General features: G+C 43.8%; 2 protein-coding genes across 8 annotated transcripts in view; both read right to left on the bottom strand.

Annotated features, from left to right (window-relative positions):
* The window catches only part of LOC130284625 (FAST kinase domain-containing protein 1, mitochondrial-like), a 66,734-nt gene extending 59,429 nt beyond the window's left edge, over positions 1-7,305 (bottom strand). Inside the window, exon 1 of one of the 4 annotated variants that reach the window (XM_056535144.1) lies at positions 1,900-1,984. In XM_056535144.1, coding sequence (XP_056391119.1) covers positions 1,900-1,969 — 70 coding nt within the window. In that variant the 5' untranslated portion in view covers positions 1,970-1,984. Of the gene's footprint in view, positions 1-1,899; positions 1,985-4,822; positions 4,955-7,255 lie in introns of those variants that run through there. The other 3 variants (XM_056535147.1, XM_056535145.1, XM_056535146.1) reach the window with 3 other exon arrangements.
* Positions 7,306-17,160: 9,855 nt separating this feature from the next.
* Positions 17,161-26,691, bottom strand: part of LOC130284320 (FAST kinase domain-containing protein 1, mitochondrial-like) — a 44,241-nt gene continuing 34,710 nt past the window's right edge. For all 4 annotated transcript variants that reach the window (XM_056534552.1, XM_056534554.1, XM_056534556.1 and 1 more), the window contains 6 exons: positions 25,562-25,690; positions 24,271-24,402; positions 23,446-23,559; positions 21,430-21,571; positions 20,768-20,882; positions 17,161-17,431 (listed from right to left, as the gene is read on the bottom strand). In XM_056534552.1, coding sequence (XP_056390527.1) covers positions 17,339-17,431; positions 20,768-20,882; positions 21,430-21,571; positions 23,446-23,559; positions 24,271-24,402; positions 25,562-25,690 — 725 coding nt within the window. In that variant the 3' untranslated portion in view covers positions 17,161-17,338. The remainder of the gene's footprint in view (positions 17,432-20,767; positions 20,883-21,429; positions 21,572-23,445; positions 23,560-24,270; positions 24,403-25,561; positions 25,691-26,691) is intronic.

The following is a 26,691-nucleotide window of genomic DNA, read 5'->3' on the forward strand; positions in this document are numbered from 1 at the left end:
GGTGACACTGATAACAACGATACTTACCTTGTCCCGTTCCGTGCAGTCGTTCTTTGGTAATCTTCTCCGGTATCTTCTGCTCCGGGGCCCGGCTTGGAGCATGGGCGGAGCTTAGTGACATCACTGCTGCTGTTCTCTGCTGGGTCCCGCTGAGCAGCAGCGGTGATGTCACTAAGCTCCGCCCATGCTCCAAGCAGGGCCCGGAGCAGAAGATACCGGAGAAGATTACCAAAGAACGACTGCACGGAACAGGACAAGGTGAGTACTGTTGTCATCAGTGTCACCTGTCACGGTACCGACAGGATAGTGCAGGTGACAGATTTCCTTTAAAGGGGTACTCCCGTGGAAAACTTTTATTTTAATTTTTTTTAAATCAACTGGTGCCAGAAAGTTAAATAGATTTGTAAATCGCTTCTATAAAAAAAATATTAATCCTTCCAGTACTTTTTAGGGGCTGTATACTAAAGAGAAATCCAAAAAAGAAATGCGTTTCCTCTGATGTCAGGACCACAGTGCTCTCTGCTGACCTCTGGTGTCCATTTTAGGAACTGTCCAGAGCAGCATATGTTTGCTATGGGGATTTTCTCCTGCTCTGGACAGTTCCTAAAATGGACAGCAGAGGTCAGCAGAGAGCACTGTGGTCATGACATCAGAGGAAATGCATTTCTTTTTTTGGATTTCTCTTTATTATACAGCTTCTAAAAAGTACTATAACAGTAGTCTCCAACCTGCGGACCTCCAGATGTTGCAAAACTACAACTCCCAGCATGCCCGGACAGCCAACGGCAGGTTGGAGACCACTGCTCTATAATATCCAGCAAGCTATTCTTCATGGCATATGCAGGAAACATTCCTCAGAGATTTCCCTCCATATAGACATGATGACATCACACAGTTCCTCCATATGGACATGATGACATCACACAGTTCCTCCATATGGACATGATGACATCACACAGTTCCTCCATATGGACATGATGACATCACACAGTTCCTCCATATAGACATGATGACATCACACAGTTCCTCCATATGGACATGATGACATCACACAGTCCCTCCATATGTACATGATGACATCACACAGTTCCTCCATATGGACATGATTACATCACACAGTTCCTCCATATGGACATGATGACATCACACAGTTCTTCCATATAGACATGATGACATCACACAGTTCCTCCATATGGACATGACATCACACAGTCCCTCCATATAGACATGATGACATCACGCAGTCCCTCCATATGGACATGATGACATCACGCAGTCCCTCCATATAGACATGATGACATCACGCAGTCCCTCCATATAGACATGATGACATCACGCAGTCCCTCCATATAGACATGATTACATCACGCAGTCCCTCCATATGGACATGATGACATCACACAGTCCCTCCATATGGACATGATGACATCACACAGTCCCTCCATATGGACATGATGACATCACACAGTCCCTCCATATGGACACCGTTGCTGCAGATTTGCTGGCTGCACATCCATGATGAGAATCTCGCTTTCCACCACATGATTTATTGGACTGAGATCTGGTGACTGTGGAGGCCATTGGAGTCATGTGACCTCATTGTCATGTAGGAGATGATGTCATGTCACAAGGTGCATTATCCTGCTGGAAGAAGCCATCAGAAGATACAGGGGACACTGTGATCATAAAGGGATGGACTTAGTCAATACTAATACTTAGGAAGGCTGTCATGTTTAAACAATACTTAATTGGTACTAAGGGGCCCTAAGTGTGCCAAGAAAATGCCCCCCCCCCCCCCCCCACACACACACACACACCATTACACCACCAGACTGACCCATTGACACACACAAGGCAGGATGGATTCACGCTATCATGTTATTGATGCTAAATTCTGACCCTGCCAGCTGAATTTCGCAGCTGGAATCGAGACACATCGGACCAAGCAATTTTTCGTCCAGTCTTTCATTGTCTCAGTTTCCTGTTCTTAGCTGACAGAAATGGCACTCTGTGTGGTATTCTGCTGCTGTAGCCCATCTGTTTCAAGGTGTGACATGTGGTGCATTCAGAGACGGTATTCTGCATAACCTAATTGTAAAGAGTGGTTATTAGAGTTACTTTTGCCTTTCTGTCATCTCCAACCAGTCTGCCCATTCTCCACTGACACCACAAGGCATTTTTAACCACACAAATGCCACTCACTGGATATTTTCTCTGTAAACCTTAAAGATGGTTGTGTGCAAAAATCCCAGTAGATCGGCAGTTTCTAAAATACTCAGACCAGTCCGTCTCGCACCAACAACCTTGTCACTTTAATCCCCCTTTCTTCCCCGTTCTGGTGCTTGGTTATAAGTCCAGCAAGTTGTCTTGACCATGTCTACATTCCTAAATGCATTGAGTTGCTGCCATGTGATTGGCTGCTTAGCTATTTTTTTTTAACAAGCAAATAACAGGTAATACCTGAAAAAGTGGCCTAAAGTTGTCAGCTGCAACTTTGGCGTGATTTAATGTCAGAATGGCATTGGGTGGCTCGAAGCCCATTCTAATTTTGGGTGCAACAAACATGTTAGTACACGTATGGGTCTGGGTTGTGCTGGTGCAAAACTACAACTCCAAGCATAGCTAAAGGCCGCATAGCTAAAGGCTGTCTGGGCATGCTGGGATTTGTACTTCTGCAACAGCTGGAGGCACCATGGTAGGAGACCTCTGGTGTATTGTGAGTCTTCGGGTGAGTAATTCCTCTTGAATTCTCCACTTAAAAATAATTAAGATCTATTTTGCCATTGACTTCAATGTATTTTACTCTGCACTGTTCACACTGCGTAAATTCTGATTGCGGAATTCCGTTCCGCTAGAAGAAAGAACATGTTCATGTTGTACTTGCGGAATACGCGAGCAGAAGTCCATTGAAGTCAATGGTAAAAAATAAATTCCACTTGAAATTGTTTCTGCACGGAATTTTCAGAAATTCCGCACGAAAAAAAATAAAATAAAAAGGGAAATTCCAATTGGTGGTTGTAGTCCAGCAAAAAAAAAAAAGTTTTCTCCTATATTCTGCACAGAATTCAGCATTAATTCCACGCTATTTTTGCGCAAATTTCGTGCAGGAAAAAAACCAGTAAATTCCGCTGTGGAATTTTAACACGAGGATTCCTCTCCTATTCCTCAGTGTAAACGCACCCTTTTAATGACAAAATAAGCTCCTCCCCTAATGTCAGATCCACTAAGGCTGGATTCACACCGCGTTTTTGCAATACAGTTCCTGTATCAGGTTTTTGATTTAAAAAAACGGATTCCTCAAAACCTGACTAAACTGTATCAAAACGTGTGTACACATTTTTATCTGTATACAGTTAAAAACTGTATACAGTTTGAAAAATGATGTCCGGTTGCATCCGTTTTTAAAGAAAAAAAAACGTATACGTTTTTAACTTTTCACTCCATTATGAATAAAGTTTTACTTGTTTGATTGAAATGACAAGAAGAAAAACTGAGCAAAGCCAAAAACCGTATGGGGAAAACTGGATGGAACCGTACGTACATACAGTTCTGTACGGTTCCCATGTTTAAAAAAAGAAATTAAAAAAAGTATACAGTTTAATACAGTTTTTCACCCGGAACAAACGGCTGCATTCACATCTCATTTTTGCAATACTGTTGCCGTATCCAGTTTCTGTTAAAAAAATGTATGTCACCGAACCGGACCGAAACGTATGCAAACGTATGCAACCGTATATGCCTCCTCACGTTTTTAAACTGTATACGGTTTAAAAACGGATATACATTTGCATACGTTTTAATACGGTTTTTCTTGAAAAAAAATATATATACAGTTTTAAAGTTTGTCAACATTTTAAATAAAGTTCTTCTTTTTATTGAATTTCCCCCCCCCCCCAAAAAAAGAAAAAAAATGAAAAACCGTATTGTGCAAACCGGATGTAACTGTATGCACATACGGTTACATACGGTTACCATAGAATTCCATTTTAAAATAACTGTATACAGGTTGGATACGGTTTTTGACCGGGACACAAAACCGTAGTAGACTACGGTTTGGTGTACCGTTAAAAACCGTATACAACCGTAAATGATGCAAAACGTACACAACCTGATGCTACAGATGGCATGCGGTTTACAATGAAATGTCTATGTATACAGTTTGCACTACGGTTCGATACGGTTTTTTAAAGCAAACTGGATACGGCAACCGTATTGCAAAAACGAGGTGTGAATGCAGCCGTAGACTACGGTTTTCTGTCCAGAAAAAAAAAAAAAAAGTAAAAAACGTATGGTTTGAAAAACGGAGACAACCGTATACATTATGGTGCATACGGTTTTGAATGGGAAGTCTATGGGCACGGTTTTCTGTACGGTTGCATACTTTTTTTTTTTTTTTTTTTATGAAACCGTATGCCGAAACCGTATAGTAAAATCATGGTGTGAACCGAGCCTGTGTTTCTTAATTCGGGTGCCTCCAGCTGTTGCAAAACTACAACTTCCAGCATGCCCGGACAGCCTACGGCTGTCCGGGCATGCTGGGAGTTGTAGTTTTGCAACAGCTGGGGGCACCCTGACTGGGAAACACTGCACTAACACGTCCCACACCGCACAATTCTGTAAAGAACACAACAGCTGGAACACATGAGAAGCGACAAGACCCAGAACGTCGCGTTTATGACGTCATCTTGCAAGCCCCGCATCTCTCACACACCACTCTCTAAATCAACAGAAGACGCTGGGTGAATGTGAACAGGTGTCCGATCGTTACACATAAAGACGCGTATATATATATGTGTGTGCACAAGCGCTATGTAGCCGGCACCTTACTGCGTTACTAGGAGGTCAGAATCCAGGCAGGATGACTGCGAACCGCCGAGTTTGACTTTCACTGGAGATCACGTGTAAGGGAAGTCCAGACAAGACGAGCAGATAACCGAAATATCGATTGTCACCTTGTCTAGTGCTAAAGTGATCGCTCCTGCCACCTGCTGGTCACTAAGTGTTATGTTCGCAGCTTGTGGAGAGGGAAATGCATATTTTAGTGATGTCGCAGGTGGGGGGGGGATGGGTCCGAAATTTGTTCTTTTGCCCACTGGACTCTATTTATACCACTGGATGTAGTCCAGTCGCTGCAAAACTACAACTCTAATCATGCCTGGACAGCCAAATGATGAGAGTTGTAATTTGTGCAGTAGCTGTAGCCTGTAGAGCCACAGGTTAGGCTGCATTCACATCTCGTTTTTGCAATAAGGGTCCGGTATCCCGTTTCTGTACAAAAAAAACTTGTTTCTCCAAACCGGACCGAAACGTATGCAACCGTATTTGCCTCCTCACGTTTTTAAACTGTATACGGTTTGTAAACGGATGTCCGTTTGCATACGTTTTACTTGGGGAAAAAAACGGATATACGGTTTTATGTTTGTTAACATTTTAAATAAAGATCTTTTTTTATTGAATTTTCAAAAAAAAAAAGAAAAACAGTATTGTGCAAACCGGTGGTACCCGTACGCACATACGGTTCAATACAGTTACCATAGAACTCCATTTTAAAATAACCGTATACAGGTTGGATACAGTTTTTGAAGTTAAAAAACGTATAAGCCCGTAAATGATGCAAAACGTACACAACCTGATGCTACGGTTGGAATGCGGTTTACAATGAAATGTCTATATATATATATATATATATATATATATATATATATATATATATACGGTTTGCAATACGGTTTGATATGGTTTTTCAATGAAACCGGATACGGCAACCGTATTGCAAATACGAGATGTGAATGCAGCCTTAGGAGACATGGTGCCAGGTCCCTTTCCATTTACTGAAGCAGTGTTTCCCAACCAGTGGTGCCTCCAGCTGTTACAAAACTACAACTCCCAGCATGCCCAGACAGCTACCCTGGTTTGGAAACATTGTAGGAGAAGCAAATGTGCCCCCTACCCCCCTACTCTTACTAAGGCCAAGGATTCAGCTATTATGGGCTCAGGGTGCGTTCACACTGCGGAATCTCCGCTCGCTGAATTCCATTGGCTATACCATTGATGGCTATGCAGTGCTCGCGGAATCCGCGCAAAGAATGAACATGTTCTTTCTTTGCGCGGAACAATTAGGAATCATGGAATTCCACGGAAATTCCATAGTGTGAACGCACCCTCACACTCAACAGAAAAACATGGTGGGGAGTTGTTAGTAGTTGCACCGTTGGCTGTCCGGGCATGCTGGGTGTTGTAGTTTTGCAACATCTGGAGGTCCGCAGGTTGTAGACCACTGTCCTATACTTTACATTGCACGGATCCCTCAACATACGATGGTTTCCACAAACGATGGTCCATTTGGATCGGATTACCATCGTATGTTGAGGGACCACTGTAATTCTTATCATATAATTACCAGTATGGGGCTGATTTCATGTACAGAATTGTTGGCACTCCTTCCCTCCTTACATCCCATACTGGTGGCCCCTGACAACTGCTGAAAATATGCAATTAAAGGGGTCTTCACTACACCGGCTCTGGAGAAACTGGGCAAAAATTGCCACAACTGATGCCAGAAGTGCATTAGTTGGCATCAGTTGTGCATCATCCAGTGTCCATTGTTTGAGATGGCCGGACGGGGAAAGCAGCAAGATGGTCCAGCGGGTACAATCATCCGGCGTCCAAACTGAGACAAATGAATGGGATCAGTTCTTGCTGACGACGCTGATATGTAAAGGAGGCCTTAGTGCCAGTTCAGGTCATAAGACCCAGCTCTAGCGATGTATTACACTCGTGTGAAACAGGTCTCAGGGTGGGCTCACATTGTGGGGCAGTAGTGCACCATGTCAGCAAGGACCGCGAGTTACCATGTTTTGCCCTTGTTCTCTCCTGCATTTTTATCTACCATGGGAGGGGTATTTTGGGCGCCAAACTGAACCCTCATTCATGCTTCCTGCACTGTCCTCCTTGTGCCAAATCTGTCCTCCTCCTCCTGCAAGCAGCTGGCCAAGTAGAGAGGGTTATATATGGAGCGCAGTGCCACCTCCGAGGCAGACAGGCAGGCCAGGTCCGTCCAGCATCCTGACATCGCGCGTGCCTCCATACATCTGCCCCAGCTCCCGTCCCGAACCATAACCCCAGTAGTAAGGTGATTACATGAGAAGGAGGTTTGTTACAGTGTGTCATCCCATTAAAGGAGTACTCCGGCACGCACTTTTTTCCTTTTATCCCATCCGGGCTGCAAAATAAAAGAAAACACACTTTCTCTTACCTGCCAACGAGCCCCCAACGCTCCGGTAAACTCCGGTACAGGTGTTTGGTCCCCGGGCTGTATTCTTCTTACTTCCTGTTAGCCCGGGACATCACACGGAGCTTCAGCCTATCACCGGCCGAGGCGGGACATCACTGCGGCCAGTGATAGGCTGAAGCTCCGTGTGACGTGCCGGGCTAACAGGAAGTAAGAAGAATACAGCCCGGGGACCGAACACCTGTACTGGAGCTCCGGGGGCTCGTTGGCAGGTAAGAGAAAGTGTGTTTTCTTTTATTTTGCAGCCCGGACGGGATAAAGGGAAAAAAGTGCGCGCCGGAGTACTCCTTTAAGGTGGGGCGTGTCAAAGGGCAGAGCAATAGGCAGGGTCAAGGGGCGGCAAAATTCCTTTCGCCTAGGGTGGCAAAAATCCTTGCACCAGCCCTGGCTGCAAGACAGGCAGCGCCTTGCATACACATTAAAAATAACCCAAACATAATCACTGGGTAACTACGCCCAGGCCATTGAACTGAATAGGGCCCGTGCGTGGATAATGGGCATGTTATTGTGACAATTTCCCAACGTAACTAAGCCTCAGAGGCACAAATCGTGATGTGGACCTAACCTTGTTCTTATCAATAGCATCACATTTTGTCCTAGACTAAAATGGTAAATTCTGCCAGACCATATGGAGAGCACACTGAATGCAGATTTATAGAACTCCCATTTAGTTCAATGGGCAGAATATTGTGTGGATCCATAGGTAACAAGCTCCCCCTAGTGGAGGCAGAATTTTATGATACCACTGGCTGTGAATACTGTATACCAGTGGTCTCCAACCTGTGGACCTCCAGATATTGCAAAACTACAACTCTCAGAATGCTCAGACAGCCTATGATCAGGCCATTAACCTGTTGGGGACGAAGGGCGTATGCATACGCCCTTGCGTCCTGGTACTTAAGGACGAAGGGAGTATCCATACGCCCGTGGGAATTTCGGCCCCCGCCGCGCGCCGGGCGGGGACCGGGCTGGGGTGACTGCTGATATCTATCAGCAGGCACCCCGTGCAAATGCCCAGGGGGGTCATTAGACACACTGAATTCACACTTGCGATTTGCGCCGATTCCGGGTCATTACAGGTCTATGGTCATTACGGGTCTATGGTGATCCGGAATTGAAGGGGGATCGCGGGTGTCTAAGACACCCACGATCCCCCTAAAGCGATAGTAGTGAGGTGGCAGAGTTGCCACCCCTCCTATCTCTGCTATTGGTGGTCTAGACGCGACCACCAATAGCAGATCGGGGGCGGGGGGTTTACTTTCGTTTTCCCCGTCCTGCCCACCCACAATAGGCGGGGCAGAACGGGGAAAACGAAGAGGAGCGGCGCCGGAGTCCACTTACCCCTCCAGAGGCAGCGGAGCGACGGGGATCGGCGGCGGCGACGGAGATCTGCGGCGGCGTGCGGCAGAAGAGGACGGCTCCCGGATGCGACGGAAGCCGGTGAGTAGTTGCCTAGCAACATCTAGAGGGCTACAGTCTGAGACCACTATAGTGGTCTCTAGACTGTAGCCCTCCAGATGTTGCAAAACTACAACTCCCAGCATGCCCAGACAGCTGTTTGCTGTGTGGGCTTGCTGGAATTTGTAGTTTTGCAACAGCTGGAGGGCTGCAGTTTAGAGACCATTGCACAGTGATCTCTATACTGCCCTCTAGATCTTGCAAAACTACAACTCCTAGCATGTCCACACAGGCTGTTTGCTGTCTGGGCATGCTGGGAGTTGTAGTTTTGCAACATCTGGAGGTCCACAGTTTGGAGATCACTGTTCAGTGGTCTCTAAATTGTAGCACTCCAGATGTTGCAAAACTACAAATTCCAGCATGCCCACACAGAAAACAGCTGTCTCGGCATGCTGGGAGTTGTAGTTGCGTACCTCCAGCTGTTGCATAACTACATCTCCCAGCATGCCCTTCTGTGATCAGACATGCTGGGAATTGTAGTTTTGCAACAGCTGGAGGCACACTGGTTGGAAAATACTGAGTTAGGTAACAGAACCCAACTCAGTATTTTCCAACCAGTGTGCCTCCAGCTGTTTCAAAACTACAAATCCCAGCATGTACTGACAGACCGTGCATGCTGGGAGTTGTAGTTTTGCAACAGCTAGAGGCTCACTGGTTGGAAAATACTGAGTTAGGTAACAGAACCTAACTGAAGGTTTTCCAACCAGTGTGCCTCCAGCTGTTGCAAAACTAAAACTCCCAGCAGGTACTGACAGACCGTGCATGCTGGGAGTTGTAGTTTTGCAACAGCTGGAGGCTCACTGGTTGGAAAATACTGAGTTAGGTAACAGAACCTAACTGAAGGTTTTCCAACCAGTGTGCCACCAGCTGTTGCAAAACTACAACTCCCAGCATGTACTGACAGACCGTGCATGCTGGGAGTTGTAGTTTTGAAACAGCTGGAGGTTTGCCCCCCCCCCCCCCCCATGTGAACGTACAGGGTACATTCACACGGGCGGGTTTACAGCAAGTTTCCTGCTTCAAGTATGAGCTGCGGCAAATTTTTCGCCGCAGCACAAATTCCTAGCGGGAAACTCACCGTAACCCGCCAGTGTGAATGTACCCTAAAAACACTACACTATACTAACACCTAATAAAGAGTAAAACACTACATAAACACCCCCTTACACTGTCCCCCCCCTCCCCCCCAATAAAAATGAAAAACGTATTGTACAGCAGTGTTTCCAAAACGGAGCCTCCAGCTGTTGCAAAACAACAACTCCCAGCATTTGCGGACAGCCACTGACTGTCCAGGCATGCTGGGAGTTTAGCAACAGCTGGAGGCACCCTGTTTGGGAATCACTGGCATAAAATACCCCTATGTCCACCCCTATGCAATCCCTAATTTAGTCCTCAAATGCGCATGGCGCTCTCTCACTTTGGAGCCCTGTCGTTTTTCAAGGAAACAGTTTAGGGCCACATATGGGGTATTTCCGTACTCGGGAGAAATTACACTACAAATTTTGGGGGGCTTTTTCTCCTCTTACCCCTTATGAAAAGGAAAAGTTGGGGTCTACACCAGCCTGTTAGTGTAAAAAAAAATTTTTTTACACTAACATGCTGGTGTTGCCCTTTACTTTTTATTTTCACAAGAGGTAAAAGGAAAAAAAGACCCCCAAAATTTGTAACGCAATTTCTCCTGAGTACGGACATACCCGTAAAATGCTCTGCGGGCGCACAACAAGGCTCAGGAGTGAGAGCGCACTATGTACATTTGAGGCCTAAATTGGTGATTTGCACAGGGGTGGCTGATTTTACAGCGGTTCTGACATAAATGCAAAAAATAAATACCCACATGTGACCCCATTTTGGAAACTACACCCCTCACGGAATGTAATAAGGGGTACAGTGAGCATTTACGCCCCACAGGGGTCTGACAGATTTTTGGAACAGTGGTACGTGAAAATGAAAAATTAAATTTTTTTGTTTGCACAGCCCACTGTTCCAAAGATCTGTCAAACGCCAGTGGGGTGTAAATGCTCACTGTACCCCTTATTACATTCCGTGAGGGGTGTAGTTTCCAAAATGGGGTCACATGTGGGGGAGTCCACTGTTCTGGCACCACGGGGGGCTTTGTAAATGCACATGGCCCCCGACTTCCATTCCAAACAAATTATCTCTCTAAAAGCTCAATGGCGCTCCCTCTCTTCTGAGCATTGAAGTTCGCTCGCAGTGCACTTGACGTCCAAACATGGGGTATTTCCATACTCAGAAGAAATGGGGTTACAAATTTTGGGGGGCATTTTCTCCTATTACCCTTTGTAAAAAAAAGTAAAATTTGGGGAAAAACCAGCATTTTAGTGGAAAATTTTTTTTTTTCATTTACACATCCGACTTTAACAAAAAGTTGTCAAACACCTGTGGGGTGTTAAGGCTCAACGTACCCCTTGTTACATTCCTTGAGGGGTGTCGTTTCCATAATAGTGTGCAATGTGTTTTTTTTTGCTGTCCTGGCACCATAGGGGCTTCCTAAATGGGACATGCCCCCCAAAAACCATTTCAGAAAAACTCACTCTCCTAAATCCCATTGTTGCTCCTTCGCTTCTGAGCCCTCTAGTGCGCCGAACACTTGACATACACATATGAGGTATTTCCTTACTCGAGAGAAATTGGGTTACAAATTTTAAGAGGATTTTTTTCCTTTTACCCCTTGTAAAAATTCAAAAACTGGGTCTACAAGAACATGCCAGTGTAAAAAATGAAGATTTTGAATTTTCTCCTTCACTTTGCTGCTATTCTTGTGAAACACCTAAAGGGTTAAAACACTGACTGAATGTCATTTTGAATACTTTGGGGGGTGCAGTTTTATAATGGGGTCATTTATGGGGTATTTCTAACCAGAAGACACTTCAGATCCACTTCAAACCTGAACTGGTCCCTGAAAAATTCCGATTTTGAAAATTTTGCGAAAAATTTCCAAATTGCTGCTGAACTCTGAAGCCTCTGGTGTCTTCCAAAAGTAAAAACTCATCAATTTTATGATGCAAACATAAAGTAGACATATTGTATATGTGAATTAATATATAATTTATTTGGAATATCCATATTCCTTATAAGCAAAGAGCTTCAAAGTTAGAAAAATGCAAAATTTTCAAATTTTTCATGACATTTTTGAATTTTTCACCAAGAAATGATGCAAGTATCGCCGAAAATTTACCACTAACATAAAGTAGAATATGTTACGAAAAAACAATCTCGGAATCAAATTTATAAGTAAAAGCATCCCAGAGTTATTAATGCTTAAAGTGACAGTGGTCAGATTTGCAAAAAATGCTCCCGTCCTTAGGGTCATAATGGGCTCCGTCCCCAAGGGGTTAAAGTGAATGGACCCGCTGCTGTGCTCCACGGCACCCCCAACCCGTCCGTACGTGCCCCCCCGCGCGCAATCAGACATCTTATCCCCTATCCTTTGGGGATAAGATGTCTAGGGGCGGAGTACCCCTTTAAGGTGTGAATGTCATTAAAAAAAAAAACTGTCAAGAGTTTAGATGTCAGTCCTGAGAACCTTTTTATTCCACAGACATATGCTGTGAAAGTGTCGGATTTGATTGACAGCTAGGGGATGAGGTGCGCGCTGCTGAACACTTTGCTTAGCTGCAACTCACGATCGCTATGCAGTGGGTCTCAGTAGTGAGTCCTGGTGGTATCTATCTTTTTATAACATTATAACAGTGGTGCTTTAGGCTAGGTTTCCAGTCTGCAAAAACGCCTTAAAAAACACCATAGTCTCGACATGCGGCAATTTTGGAAAACTGCTCCTGAGCCCCACACCGCTGAAAAACGCCAAAGATGAGTAGAAAAAAAAAAAATGCCAAAGAAAAAAAATGGCAAGTGGATTTGGCATTTCATATATCCCATATATGGCATTTCATATATATCTTTACCAGTAAAAACCTTACCCTGTTGGATTAAAGGGGTATACTGGGATTTTATGTTATTATTTGACTGTGCTACAGGGGCTGTAAAGTTAGTGTAGTTCAGTGGAGTGTGTCTGTGTTTTAATGGTTGGAGTGACAGCTGGGTGGGAAGGAGATCATTCTCACAGGGCTGCAGAGAATTGTAGTGTCAAGCTCAGAATGCATGGAAGGGAGCTCAGCTGTGCTGCAAAAGGTGGGGTGGCTGATGTGTGGGAGATACAAAAGTTACCTCACATCTAGAAACAAGGGATCCTGGGGATTGTAGTTGGAGGGAGAGAACTCCAACAGGAAATAACCAGTTCACAAAAATAGCAGCAACATTATGGTGGACTCACAACACAGCCATTTAGCCCCAAGACAAGCACAGATCCTTCCTAAGCATGTCCATTACTGTCTGGCAGGTAAGTAAGGAAGTTACCTTATGTTGGAGAACCCCTTTAATGTCATAACATTAGTCAGTTCTATTAACGTGCAAGGTTGCCACCTATATCTTACATTAGTCCGCACAAATAGAATGCTTTTCCAAAACTTTGAAGTGTCAACAATATTTTTGAAGCTGTATATTGACACCTTATTTATGTGCTTTTGACACTTTGTTCGTGCCTACATCAACAAGGGATCATAGCTTATAAGGAAAGGGGTGCTGCCTGCATGACTCTTCATGTGCAAAAAAAAAGTGAGTACCTTTTGGTGCTAAATTTTGACTTAAAGTAGGCGAATTGATAGGTTATCTAAATTTACACAAGACAATCTAAAGATTTATCAAATAGCATAAAACACAGTGATAAATCTGGTGGTTCTTTAGATTGTCTAGTCTAAGTATACAATGTCTAAGTCAGTGTTTTACAGCCAGTGTACCACCAGCTGCTGCAAAACTACAACTCCCAGCATGCCTGGATAGCCTTAATGGGGGGCTGCTACTATTACCTAAAGGGGTTTCTACTACCTAATGTGGGGGATGGTACTATGTAAAGGAAGGCTTTTACTATTACCTAAAGATGCTACTACCTAAACAGGGGCTGCCGCTATTACCTAAAGTGGTGCTTTTCCTACTACCTAAAGGAAGTGTTGGTAATTTTAACTACACATCATAACTCAATTATGAAATATGGTCAATATAACAAAAATTATTTAAAAAAAATTATGACCTGGTAAACTGCAGAAAAATATAATCAATATAATTCACATCAGGAGACTAGTTCTCAACTACGTTAAGTTACTTTTGATGATCTGAGATGACAGTAACGCTAGGAAAGTAGTGTAAAAAAATTATTTACTGGTTATAGGTAATAAACGTAAATGAGTGAAAAATAAACACTACGATGTATAATAATAAATACTAATAGGTTATAAACTTTACAAAGATAATTAATAAAAGCAGTATTAGCTGGTTAATTAACTACAAGTCAGAAGTTAGTAATTATGTCACAATATAACAACATCAGCTACAAGGTTGGTTCAGATATCATACAAAAAGAAGGTGTGTTACTCTGAAAGAAACTCAAATCATATGGACAACATCTCATTAATACATATATAAAAATGGGTGTAATATCTCACACTCCGCCCAATTCTAACTAACTACACATCACATGACTGGGTAAGAACTTTCAAAGACACAATACAAGAAATGCCTGTTACATAGCGAGGGACAGCTCTCGCTCGCTGCCTATGAGACAGACAGGGGCGAGTGCTGTGCCTGCCACGCACCGCATCCTGTACTAGGCTCCGCCCCCTGTGATGAAGAGCCTGCCGGCTGTGCGCGCCGGTCGGAGCTCATTGCAGTGCTGGATAGAGAGTACAGCACTGGATACAGAGAGAGGCCCGAAAAGATGAGAGGGAGGAAGTGAGCTAGTTTAGAAAAGATTGTTTTGTTACAGGTACTCTTTAATCCAATGAGAAGCCATTTGTATCTTACCGAGATCATGTGAGATGTAACTTCTGCACCCGGGAAAGCTAAGCACATTGCATCTTCATGGATAGTCATTGTGGATGATTTCCCCTTGGCTTTTCATTGTTGCGTTGTCCCTCAGGTAACTTTTTCTAAGGGTACATTTACACAGGCATATTGCTTTTCAAACTCGCAGCAAATTTCCCGTTTTGAAACTCGTTTCCAGAGTTTGAAAAGGGGCTGGGTCCTTGGGCAATACCCACAACATTTTCGCCAGCAGAATCTCTGATGTTAAAAATCCGCCACAGACCCTATTGGCTTCTATGGGGTCTGCGGCAGATTTTAAACAGCAGAGAATTCACTGGCAAAAATATGCTGCAGGTAGCGTGCTAGGACCCCGCCCCTTTTCAAACGCACAGCGGGAAATCCGCTGCGAGTTTGAAAAGTAATACGCCCATGTGAATGTACCCTAAATATGTATAGAGGTCCTAGACAGTATGTAACCTTTCCCTATAATGGACTTCATCCAAGATCTCTCTAAGATCTGGAATTTTCTTTGTAAAGTTTATCCTAAGATACAGCGGAGTATATTCTTTGTGTAACTACACATGGTCATACCAGAAATGACCATAAATTACCTTCCTTCTGGTTTAATGACCATTTTACCGATCCACTTATGGCACTCTGGCACAGCATTTTAAAGGGGTACTCCGGTGAAAACCTTTTTTCTTTTAAATCAACTGGTGGCAGAAAGTTAAACATATTTGTAAATTACTTCTATTAAAAAATCTTAATCCTTCCAGTACTTATTAGCTGCTGAATGCTACAGAGTAAATTCCTTTCTTTTTGGAACACTGATGACATCACGAGCACAGTGCTCTCTGCTGATATCTCTGTCCATTTTAGCAACCATGCATAGCAGATGTATCCTAAGGGCAGCATGGTGGCTCAGTGGTTAGCACTGCTGCCTTGCAGTGCTGGGGACTTGGGTTCAAATCCCACTAAGGACAATAAATAAAGTGTTATTATTATTATTATTATTATTATAACAACATCAGCAGAGAGAACTGTGCTCGTGATGTCATCAGAGATCATTCCAAAAAGAAAAGAATTGCCTCTGTAGTATTCAGCAGCTAATAAGTACAGGAAGGATTGAGATTTTTTAATAGAAGTAATTCACAAATATGTTTAACTTTCTGCCACCAGTTGATTTAAAAGAAAAAAGGTTTTCACCGGAGTACCCCTTTAAGAATTAACCCAGGTCTACCTATGTATCATGGACAAGAGATAAGCTTGATCTCTCCAGACTCCTGGCACTAGGTCAGACATCCCAAGGCTATAAATTAATGAAAGGCTTTTAGACCTGGAGATAAGAGTACACGCTTCGTAAACTAACCCGATAAAGGTATTAGTAGTAGACACACCAGTTCAAGTAACATGTGTTAACAAAAAAAAAAATATATATTTATAATAGGATAATCACTGTATAGAGAGCTGCTCCATTTTGTCTGTGGGCCTACCCCTCCCACCTTTATGTTGAGCGAGTTGTGAGCTTCTAGCCTAACTGTCCAACCTATTCCCCACTACTCCTTCAAATATTTGTATGAGGCCCTGGTCTTTTTCTTGGTGACATGGCTCAATAAGTCACATTGCAGATGCGGCTATCGATTCACTGAGCTTAACTCTGAAGCTTCGACCGCTGACACCAGGAAGAGGATCTCACTGGGGACTTTATTTTTTAGTTTTTTTTATAGGACAAGCTGGACATCTTTAAAAAAAAATAAAATAAATTTAAAATACCCTTTTAAGAGGGAAACCTCAAAACATGCCTTGTATAAAAACCAGTGTTCCAACTACAGTGCTGCCTCCTGAATATAACCTCCCTCTTTCTTAAGTCTGCAGGGTTCTCATTATCATTATCCGCAATTCAGGGTCTAAACATTTTGCTTGCTGTGCTGCATTTTTTCTTTCTGATCCTATAGCACCTCGTAAACCCGGTGCACCAGATAGGCTTCGTTCAGATCTGCTTCAGAGGCTTCGTTCTGTGCCTCAGTCACAAAGTCTGTTTACTGCAGAAAATCTTAGTCTGCAAACGGACTTAGGGCGGACAGCCTAACCCCTTCTGCCCCACGTGCCATCTACAGTCATGTAATGTAAATCATCCAGTTCAGGCCGTTTCATCAGCACTGTGTCATGTCATGTCATTGCAGATATAAGTAGGTGCTGTCCTATGTTTGGCCAGACAAGTAAAGGAAAGGAATAATGTGTGTGTGTACTTCTGACAACTGCCCAACTTTGGTCTTGCGCCCTGAAATGGCGTGTGCTCAATAACGGCATTGAGATCACTAAGATCACCTTTTTACAACTCTAAAAGGCTAATGTAACCAAACCATGCAGGTTTTCAAAAATCTTTTGAATGTACAGGTATGCTAGAAGTCACATAATTTTGCAGTAAATTGTAGCATGTACGTAAACCCATAGCTTTAGCTACCTTAATATATATTTATAAAAGTTCCCTTTTTCTCCTATTAGTTTCTGAAAGAAGCAGAAATGTTTTTCCATGCTTTACCATTCCTTTTATTTCCTTTGCACTAATTTGCACACAATAAAAAAAAAAATTATAATCTTGATATTGAATAAAAATAAAAACGGTTTTATTTTGTGTTTTCTTTTTTACCCAACCTACACAGATATACATAACATATTATAAAATAGTTTATTTACAACTTTGCATAAAACATTTTAAAGTTCATTAGCAAAGATCTTCTTCCTGAGATAGTTTATCCAAGTGTCCTTTGTTCCTAGTTCCATCGAATTCCATTCAAAACTAGGGATCTGTAAAACAGAAAAAAATTACGTGTAGAAGAAATACGGATTAGCAGCCGGGCAATGGGAATCATCAGATTTTAAAACCCATAAACATGGGACAATTTATCTACTGAGCAGTGTATGTGGAAGTATTTCTAAAGGATCCATGCACAATGTGTAGCTGTTCATTCTTCCCTTAGTGTCATTGTTCATATTAGGGCTGCACGATATATCAATAAAGCAATCGAATCGCTATTATCTGCTCGGGCCGGCTCCCATGCGCTGCTGCAGGCGGGGTGCCAGCCAGAGCAGGTAATAACAAATATAAATACTAAAAGTCAGTGTTTCCCAACCAGGGTGCCTCCAGTTGTTGCTAAACTACAACTCCCAGCATGCCCGGACCGGCAAAGTCTGTTCGGGCTTGCTGGAAGTTGTAGTTTCACAACAGCTGGAGGCACCCTGGTAGAAAAACACTGAGCTAAGTAAAAGGGCACAGGGAGAATAAAAAATAAAAAATTCTGCTCACCTACTCCCGATCCCTTCAGATGCCGTTCCCCTCCGTGTGGTCCGATGTCTCCTCTCTTCACCATTCAACTAGTAGGACCTTTCTCTTTTCAGCCAATCACTGGCCACAGCGGTGTCACGTGTCAAGCCAGTGATTGGCCGATGGGGAAAGGTCTTTTTCTTCAGCAAACAAACTAGGTTTCCCGAATCCGGTGGGAGATTTGAAAATTTGGTTATATGTTGCCATGGTCATCTTGGTAGCATGTGCCATGTCATCTTGCATTCTCTATGCTTGCTTCTATGCATGATTGTTCTTTCCAGTATCTGTCTGCAAGCAGTATTTTCTGTGGACCGGTTGTGTTTACCTTACATGTTTAATATCATATTGTATACAGTTGAGCATTTATTTCTGCATTCATTACATCATTTATGCGTGCCCTTTAGCATTATCAGCTGTATTTACAGATCTAGGCATATCCAGCCCTTATTCCATAACACACTGTGGGGAGGTTCCAGTTGTAAATGTCCATCCCTGATATATTTCATCTATATATTTGCTTATTCCCTGACTTTGTATTCATCACACATAGTATTAGGGATAGGTCAGGTTAGCTAGCTAGTATCTTTTCTAGTTAGCTATTTAGTTTAGCACAGGGATAGGATAGCTGTTGGTAGGAGGTTCCAGTGCTGGACCGTCCTTCTTAGGACGAAAATTCTGCCTAGGGGTAGGGCCTGACCTAGGGATTAGTGTAGAGAGTGATAGGCTCCCTATCCCGGCCCCCCTGTTGTCCCCACCTGTTCCCTCCCTGAGTCATTGGGGGATAGGGTTTATTAGATACATACTGGGTATACAAACTTTTTTCAGTTTATCATTTTGGTATTATCAGTTACCTTTGGATTTTTGGTATTAGAGATGAGCGAACTTACAGTAAATTCAATTTGTCACGAACTTCTCGGCTCGGCAGTTGATGACTTATCCTGCATAAATTAGCTCAGCTTTCCGGTGCTCCGCTGGGCTGGAAAAGGTGGATACAGTCCTAGGAAAGAGTCTCCTAGGACTGTATCCACCTTTTCCAGCCCACGGGAGCACCTGAAAGCTGAACTAATTTATGCAGGATAAGTCATCAACTGCCGAGCCGAGAAGTTCGTGACAAATTGAATTTACTGTAAGTTCGCTCATCTCTATTTGGTATCTATAGTGGTTGTTGCAATCCGTGTTATTTGCTGTATCGGATGCATTTAATATTATTGTGGTTTATTATCACCATATTGGAAGTTATATTGATTTATGTAGAGTGGTATCCCTCGTTTTATAGGCTCGTATTAAAAGTTGTATTTTAAATATGTCTATTTTTCTGTGATTCCTAATTTGCTCGATAGACGCTATATCCCAATCTGTGAAAATGAGATTTGAAAACCGCCTGGGAAACCCAGTGTATTGCTGCAGTACAAAATGTGACAGGGGGGGGGGGGGGGAATGTGACGAGGAGAATGTGGCAGGGGGAAAATGTGATGGGAGAAGATGTGACGGGGGGGGGGGGGGGGGGGAGAGAAATTAAATGGGGAGATGCGAAATGGGCGGTGGGCATAAAATAGGCGGATAGTTGTAAAATGGAGGAGATTGGACATAAAATGACGGGATTTTACAATTTATTTATTATATTGCATCGCATATCGAAATCGCAATATTTAGGCCCAAAATCACAATCGCACATTTTCCCCATATCGTGCAGCCCTAGTTCACATATAATCAAGTTGAGCAATCCCTACACCCAATATAGATGAAAATGTGGTATGACATGATTGTATTGAACCCTTTAAAGGGGTACTCCACTGGCCAGCGTTAGGAACTAAATGTTCCGAAAGCTGTTTTCGCGCTGCAGGGTCGGTCACGCCCACATCCCCTCAATGCAAGTCTATGGGAGGGGGTGTGACAGTCATTCCGAACGTTGCCTGGTGGAGTACCCCTTTAAGGAAGCTAAGTATGGACCCTGCCTTATAGGGCACATGAGCAGGGTTGTCACAATGGGGTTGGCTGCTATAGCAGGCTGGCAATGTTACAAAGGACAGAGTAGTTGTACCCACCAGGGGAACATGGCAGCCAATTCCTCAAAAATAACTAACCAACAATTGGCTACTGTGATCACATTGGGGCAGACAACACAAAAAAGCCCCAACATCAGGGTAAAGTGCAGGGTCAGGGGAACGGAAGCTCGGAATAAGCAGTTCTATAATGTTTAGCTGTGGTACACAACAGAGCTTCTTAGAGAACAGTTATCAATAGGATAGGCGATAATAAAATGACTGAACACAACCCATTCTTTTGGCCATTTGTGATGAAAGTAATGATATGCTGTACTATAGGGCAGGCTGTCTGCCGTTTTGTACCCAGGACAGAAAGGTCTGTTAAAGGGGTATTCTGGTTTTATACATCTTATCCCCTATCCAAAGGATGGGGATAGGATGTATGATTGCAGGGATCCCGCAGCTGGGGACCCCCGAGATCTCTGTGCAGCCCCCAGCATTATGTGCCAGGCACCGCCTCGGAGACCAGGACGTGATGTCACGGCCACGCCCCCTCCATCATGTCTATGGGAAATGGAGGGGGCGTGGCGTGACGTCACGTCCCCAGTCCCGGAGGTTTCCGAAACTGGAGACTCAGCATCCGCATAGTATGTGGGTGCTGCAGGGAGATCGCGGGGGGGGATATGGCGGTTCAAAGCAGCGGGCCCCCCGCGATCAGACATCTTATCCCCTATCCTTTGGATAGGGGATAAAATGTCTTTGCCCGGAATACCCTTTTAAATGTAGCAAAGTCATGGCTTAACCACAATAATACTGAAAATAAAGTCAACAAACCTGAACTACATAGTACCCCAGGATCTCCAAATGTCTTTTCTTCATGGCATTTAATCCTTTAATCTTCGTAGAATTTCTGCAAAAGGCCACTGGATTAAGAAATTCAATGGCAACTCTGGAAAAATGAAGGAAATAATATTTATTGTGGAGGTACTCCAGAGAAAAAAAAAATTTTCATATCAGCTGGTGAAAAATCATACAAGTTTGTAATTTACATCTAAAGAAAAAAATAAACAACAACTCAGGCCTTCCTGTACTGATCAGCTGTTATATGTCTAGGAGGAAGTTGTGTAACACACAGTGTTCTCTGCTGACAACTCCGTCTTCGTCCCCATAGCAAACCTCTCCTGCTCTGGAAAGTCCCTGACACAGACAGAGGTGTCAGCAGGGAGCACTGAAAAGAACTACAAAACTTTCTATGGAGCATACAGCAGCTGATTAGTACTGAAAATACACACTAATTGATTTAAAAACAATGTGTTTTATTTCTCCCGCAATGCATAGACGTGTGAACTAAAAGTAAAAAGCTATTTGGTCAATACTAGAAGTCACTGCACATAATGACTGGGCCTGAATGACTGGGAGTTGTGGAAAGAACATTGCACGGTGATCTAGCATCACTCTTCAATACACAGAAGAATGAGGACTATACAATCACTTACCTCTGGGCTCCTTGTGGTAAAGGCTTGTTATCCATTAACTGACTGTCCAGACCCCACTGTACTTCTGCCACATTAGAGGAAAGCTTGTTTTCATCCATATACGCAATAGGCTTTTTATTTTGGTTCAGTATGCACTCAAAGTCTAGAGGATCCAATCATCACACTATGTTAGAAGCTTCACAATTTCATAAAGATAACCCCTCTGTCTCCATTACCAGCCGATCACCACTGATCTGGATTATCTATCCATCAGCGATCACCTATCCATTTTAGAGTACAGTTTTGTGTGGCCATACCTAGAGGATAACCACCGCCCCCTTCACCCCTATGACGTTCATATGCCCTAATAGGGCACATAGAAATTGTCTGTCACCATGGAGCAACCTATGAAGGTTAAGGCTATGTTCACAAGAAAGATTCAGCTTGGAAATTCAGTTGCAGCAGAGTCCCATTGTTTTCATTGGGTTTCTGCTGCACTGTGCACCTGGCAGAATTTCCACGGTGGAACATTTTCCACGGAAATCCCGATTATAGCCCTCGCTGAAAGCAAAAACATGTCAATTCTTTTAGTGGAATCCACTCGGAAGTGCATTGCTGTCTATGGAGACATAGTGTCTCTAAGCGGTCCTAGAGCCAGCATTTGCAGAATGTCTGCCGCGTGGACATGGCTCTTCATATGATTTTCAAATTCTCTTCCTTAAAGTATAACTGTCATCCTGTTCACCCACACTAAACCCAATACACTGGGTTATAGTGCAGGTGAACAGGAGACCAATGCGGGCTCTCTGGCTAATATACCTACCTTTTAGTAAGGCGCAGTGTCCCTCTGAAGATCACAGTGTGAATTTGGGTAGAAAACAGACATGGTGCACATCTAGGGACGTTAGGGACCCACTCTGGATAGGTGGCCTTGACATGGCGAGTGGGCTTGTACTTTTTGATCAAAAATGTATACTAACTACCTGTTAGTTTTTGATATTATGCTGAGAAGCAATCAGATCATTATACAAGATTGTAGATGTGCGACCATGTCTGTTTTCTACCCGAATTCACACTGTGATTTCTATCCCCTCCTTTTTTTTTTTGTTTGAACATGTGCTGCACTCTTCCCCACCCCCTCAGCCCAACCCTATATAAGTAGCAGGTAGCTACACAAGGGCCATTTCTTTCCTAGCAGCCTCCCAGTCTGACTGGGAGAGCAAGTTAAGTGAGCGATTACACCTTGTTCACACTGGTGTGGTGCTGGGCGGCGTCCGTTGCTGCCGTGGCACCGTGTCTGCAGGGGGGTGCGACCCATAGACTGGTTTGAGTGGCATTGGGGCCGCTCTGCCGGTGGGTCGTTTCCCTCCCGTGGGCACTGGTGTTTGGCGGCGGTGGTGGTCGCTGCCCGGTGCTGCGCCATTTTATGTTAGGGACGTTAGGGACCCACTCTATAGGTGGCCTTGACGTGGCGAGTGGGATTGTACTTTTTGATCAAAAATGTATACTAACAACCTGTTAGTTTTTGATATTCTGCTGAGAAGCGATCAGATCATTATACAAGATAGTAGATGTGCACCATGTCTGTTTTCTACCCGAATTCCCTCTGAAGATCAGCTTTCATCTTTGCTGAATTGAAAATTGAAGATGAATTTGAATATTCATGGTCGCTTGTCACATGAGTGTTTGAGCGCTCACATGACCAACGACCATAAATATTCAAATCCAGTCAGCGGGCCCGCCTCCAGCGTGCAATTTAAGTAGCTGATATTCAGAGGGACCGGGTGCCGGACTGTAGGTATGTATATTCGTCAGAGAGCCTGTATCGGTCTCCTGTTCACTCGTACTACAACCAGGTGAATTGGATTTAGTGTGGGTGAACAGGATGACTGTTTTCCTTTAAGGGGGAACACAGTATTTAAAAATGGATTTTCTAAACTAGACATCCCTTTAATAATAAAAAAATAAAAATAAATGTATAACATAAAACATTCCTTTCCGATTAGGTATAGTAATATAAAATGTTTAAAGTCTTACCTACTGTATAGTAATATGGAGTAGTAACAAACATCTTGGCATAATTAATTCCTCCAAGGAGATCTCCAAGAAACAGGTGAATTTGATTATAAATGGATCTTTTGTTGTTTGAATCTGAACAAAGAAAAAAGAAATGTAATTCTTCCCCTTCGAGGCCTCTCTTGGGTTGGGTCTAGTATTGCAGCTCAGTTTCACTCACTTCAATGGGGATGAACTGTAATACCAGACAATGTCACAGACTAAGTATGGGGCGGGAAGAAAAAAAATGATTTTTTTTGTTGATCTTATAATATCCAACCACTTAAATTATCATTATAAATGAAGTTAATTTAAGCATTTGTTAAATGAAGGAAACAAGAGAGCACTATCATCCAGCTCCACGCGTGTCAGGTAATTAGGAGAATAAGCTGAAAGCAGGACAGCGGCCGGTATCTTCTATTAAATCTCTACTCACGGGGTGCAAAGCTCAAAAGTAGAAGAATACTGAAGGATGAAGATGTGGAAAATAAACTTGCACTCACCGTTCTTGTAGTATATTCATCAGACGGTCATTTCATTCAGGCAGGGAGGTCTCGGTGATGCGGGGCGCTCAGAGGCAAACAGCCGTTTTCGCACACAGCCGTGTGCTTCTTCCGGCCTCAGAGGCCGGAAGAAGCACACGGCTGTGTGCGAAAACGGCTGTTTGCCTCTAAGCGCCCTGCATCACCGAGACCTCCCTGCCTGAACGGAATGACCGTGTGATGAATATACTACAGGAACGGTAAGTGCAAGCTTCTTTTCTACATCTTAGTGCATAAATGAAGTTAACTCAAACTGGCACCACACCTTTTTGCTTCATCTGCCGACAGTAACCTTCATGAAACCATGGGACTTGGTATTCGGGGCACTCCAGACAAACGGCTCGATTTAACTGCATCAGACGCACACGGATCTTGGTACTTCTGTCAGGCGGAAAGGCTAAAAACAATACAAATAGTGAATAAAGACAAAGTCTACAGCACAGTCAGTAGCAACCAATCACAGCTCAGTTTTCATTCTGTATTCAGTGATTGGTTGCTATGGGCAACAAAAAGTTTTTTTGTTATCTTTCCCAGAAGGAGAACTTAGTCTTACAAATTATAGGAGAGATTTATTTGCCTTGGTTTTCTGGGAAAAATTAGCAACTTCTTTTGCCTCATGTGAGGTGGGTGGAACATGACCTTCCCCCTGGCCCAAAAGATTTACTAAACTTTATGCCAGAAACTGTAAGGGCTTGTTCACACTACAGAGTTTAGTAATGAAAGTTTCCTCACAGAATTCCTTAAAGGAGAACTCCGGAATATAAAAATTGTCCCCCATAGTGCCGGCAGTAAAAAAAATAAAGATGTACATACCTTCCTCCGCTCCCCGGGGCCTCCGGTAACCGTCTCCGCCACGATCCACTTCCTGGTTGCCGGTGGTCGGATGAATCCTACTGCGCTCAGCCAATCACCAGCCGCAGCGAAGTCCGACTCGGCCGGCGATAGGCTGAGCGGCAGTGTGAAAACGCTTCAGGACACAAAATTCTTCACTACACCGGCACCTGCGGCCGGGGCCGAAAACGTCACACTGCCGCTCAGCCTATTGCCGGCCGAGTCTGACTGCGTTGCGGCTGGTGATTGGCTGAGCGCAGTATGATTCATCCGACCACCGGCAACCAGGGAGTGGATTGCGGCGGAGACCGGAGCCGGTTACCAGAGGCCTCGGGGAGCGGAGGAAGGTATGTACATCTTAATTTTTTTACTGCCGGCACTATGGGGGACAATTCTTATGTTCTGGGGTTCTCCTTAAATTTTCGCAATTTGTCCAGGAAATAAGTGCCAAAATTCATCATCCCATTAACTTATGAGCTCTTACTGTTGGGTAACTCTTCTGCTGGAATTAAAATCCTCTGATGCAAAACTTCTGCTGAGTGAACACAACAGAGAAAAGCCCACTGAAGGCAATGGGAATGTTTGCAGAATTTGCCTTAAAGGGGTACTCCGCTGCTAGACATCTTATCCCCTATCCAAAGGCTGGGTTCCAGCGGCAGTGGTTGTGACGTCACGCCACGCCCCCTCGTGATGTTAAGCCAAGAAGAAAAACATGCCATGCTTACTATCAAGTTCAGAATCCAATTTGGTTAGGAAACCAATGTTGAAAATGGATTTAATCAGCCCCTCAGGAAAATATTGTGCAACAGCAAGCGTGAATCCAACCAGAACCATTAGATGGGGAGGTAAGGAATCTGGAAAAGGAATAAAGACAAACACAGGTTAAAGGGATTGTCCATTTTCATACATCCTATTGGGTTGGTTTCTCTATTCTGGACCCTAATCTCTTGGCCAGAGTGGAAAGTGGTTATAAACAGAGTCGCTAACCCTGGAGGACCAGTCCTGTCTTGTATTACACATACAACCCATTGATGGGAACGGATTCCTTGTAATGCTTCACTTCTTCTGTTGTGGCGCTGCAGCGAAACTGAACACTTAGGTTATGTTAACACGACGGAATGTCTGCACGGAGACTGTGCGGACATTCCACAAACAGCGGGCGCCGGCATAATATGCCGTCTCTGGGGCCGCACAGGAATGCGCAGTATTATAGATAGCTATGCATTCCGTGCAGACTCCGCACAAAGAATGAACGTTTTCATTTTTTGTGCGGAGACGGAAAATGGAATTTCTGTGCCGGAAAGATCTGGCACGGAAATTCCACCGTGTGCACGGCGCAGCAGAATCCCATTGAATTCAACGGGACTCTGCTGCAGCGGCGTCTCCGTGACGGAATCTAAATTCTGACATGTGACGGAATCTAAATACTGACATAGTGAGTGCAATTCCGCTTGCAATTATCTCAATGAGCTTCTGCTGCACTGTGCACACTTGGAAAGTTCTGTAGTGGAACTTCCAAAGTGGATCTAGATTTCACTGAAAGAATTAAAATTTTAATTCTTTCAGTTTAATTCCACCCAGAACTGCACTTGCAGGCGGAAGTTCCATAGTGAGAACGAGCCCTTACTGTCATGTAAGCCTAGGATGGGAAATACATAATCCCCCCCTGTCATCATCCAGACCCCGTCATCATCCCCCCCCCTTCATCATCACCGCCTGTCAATCCCCTCAGTTGTCTTTAACCTGCGGACCTCCAGATGTTGCAAAACTACTACTCCCAGCATGCCCGGACAGCCACCGGCTGTCTGGGCATGCTGGAGTTGTAGTTTTGAAACATCTGGAGGTCCACAGGTTG

Source organism: Hyla sarda, chromosome 8 (assembly GCF_029499605.1).
Source record: "Hyla sarda isolate aHylSar1 chromosome 8, aHylSar1.hap1, whole genome shotgun sequence".
In the NCBI taxonomy this organism is placed as follows: Eukaryota; Metazoa; Chordata; class Amphibia; order Anura; family Hylidae; genus Hyla; species Hyla sarda.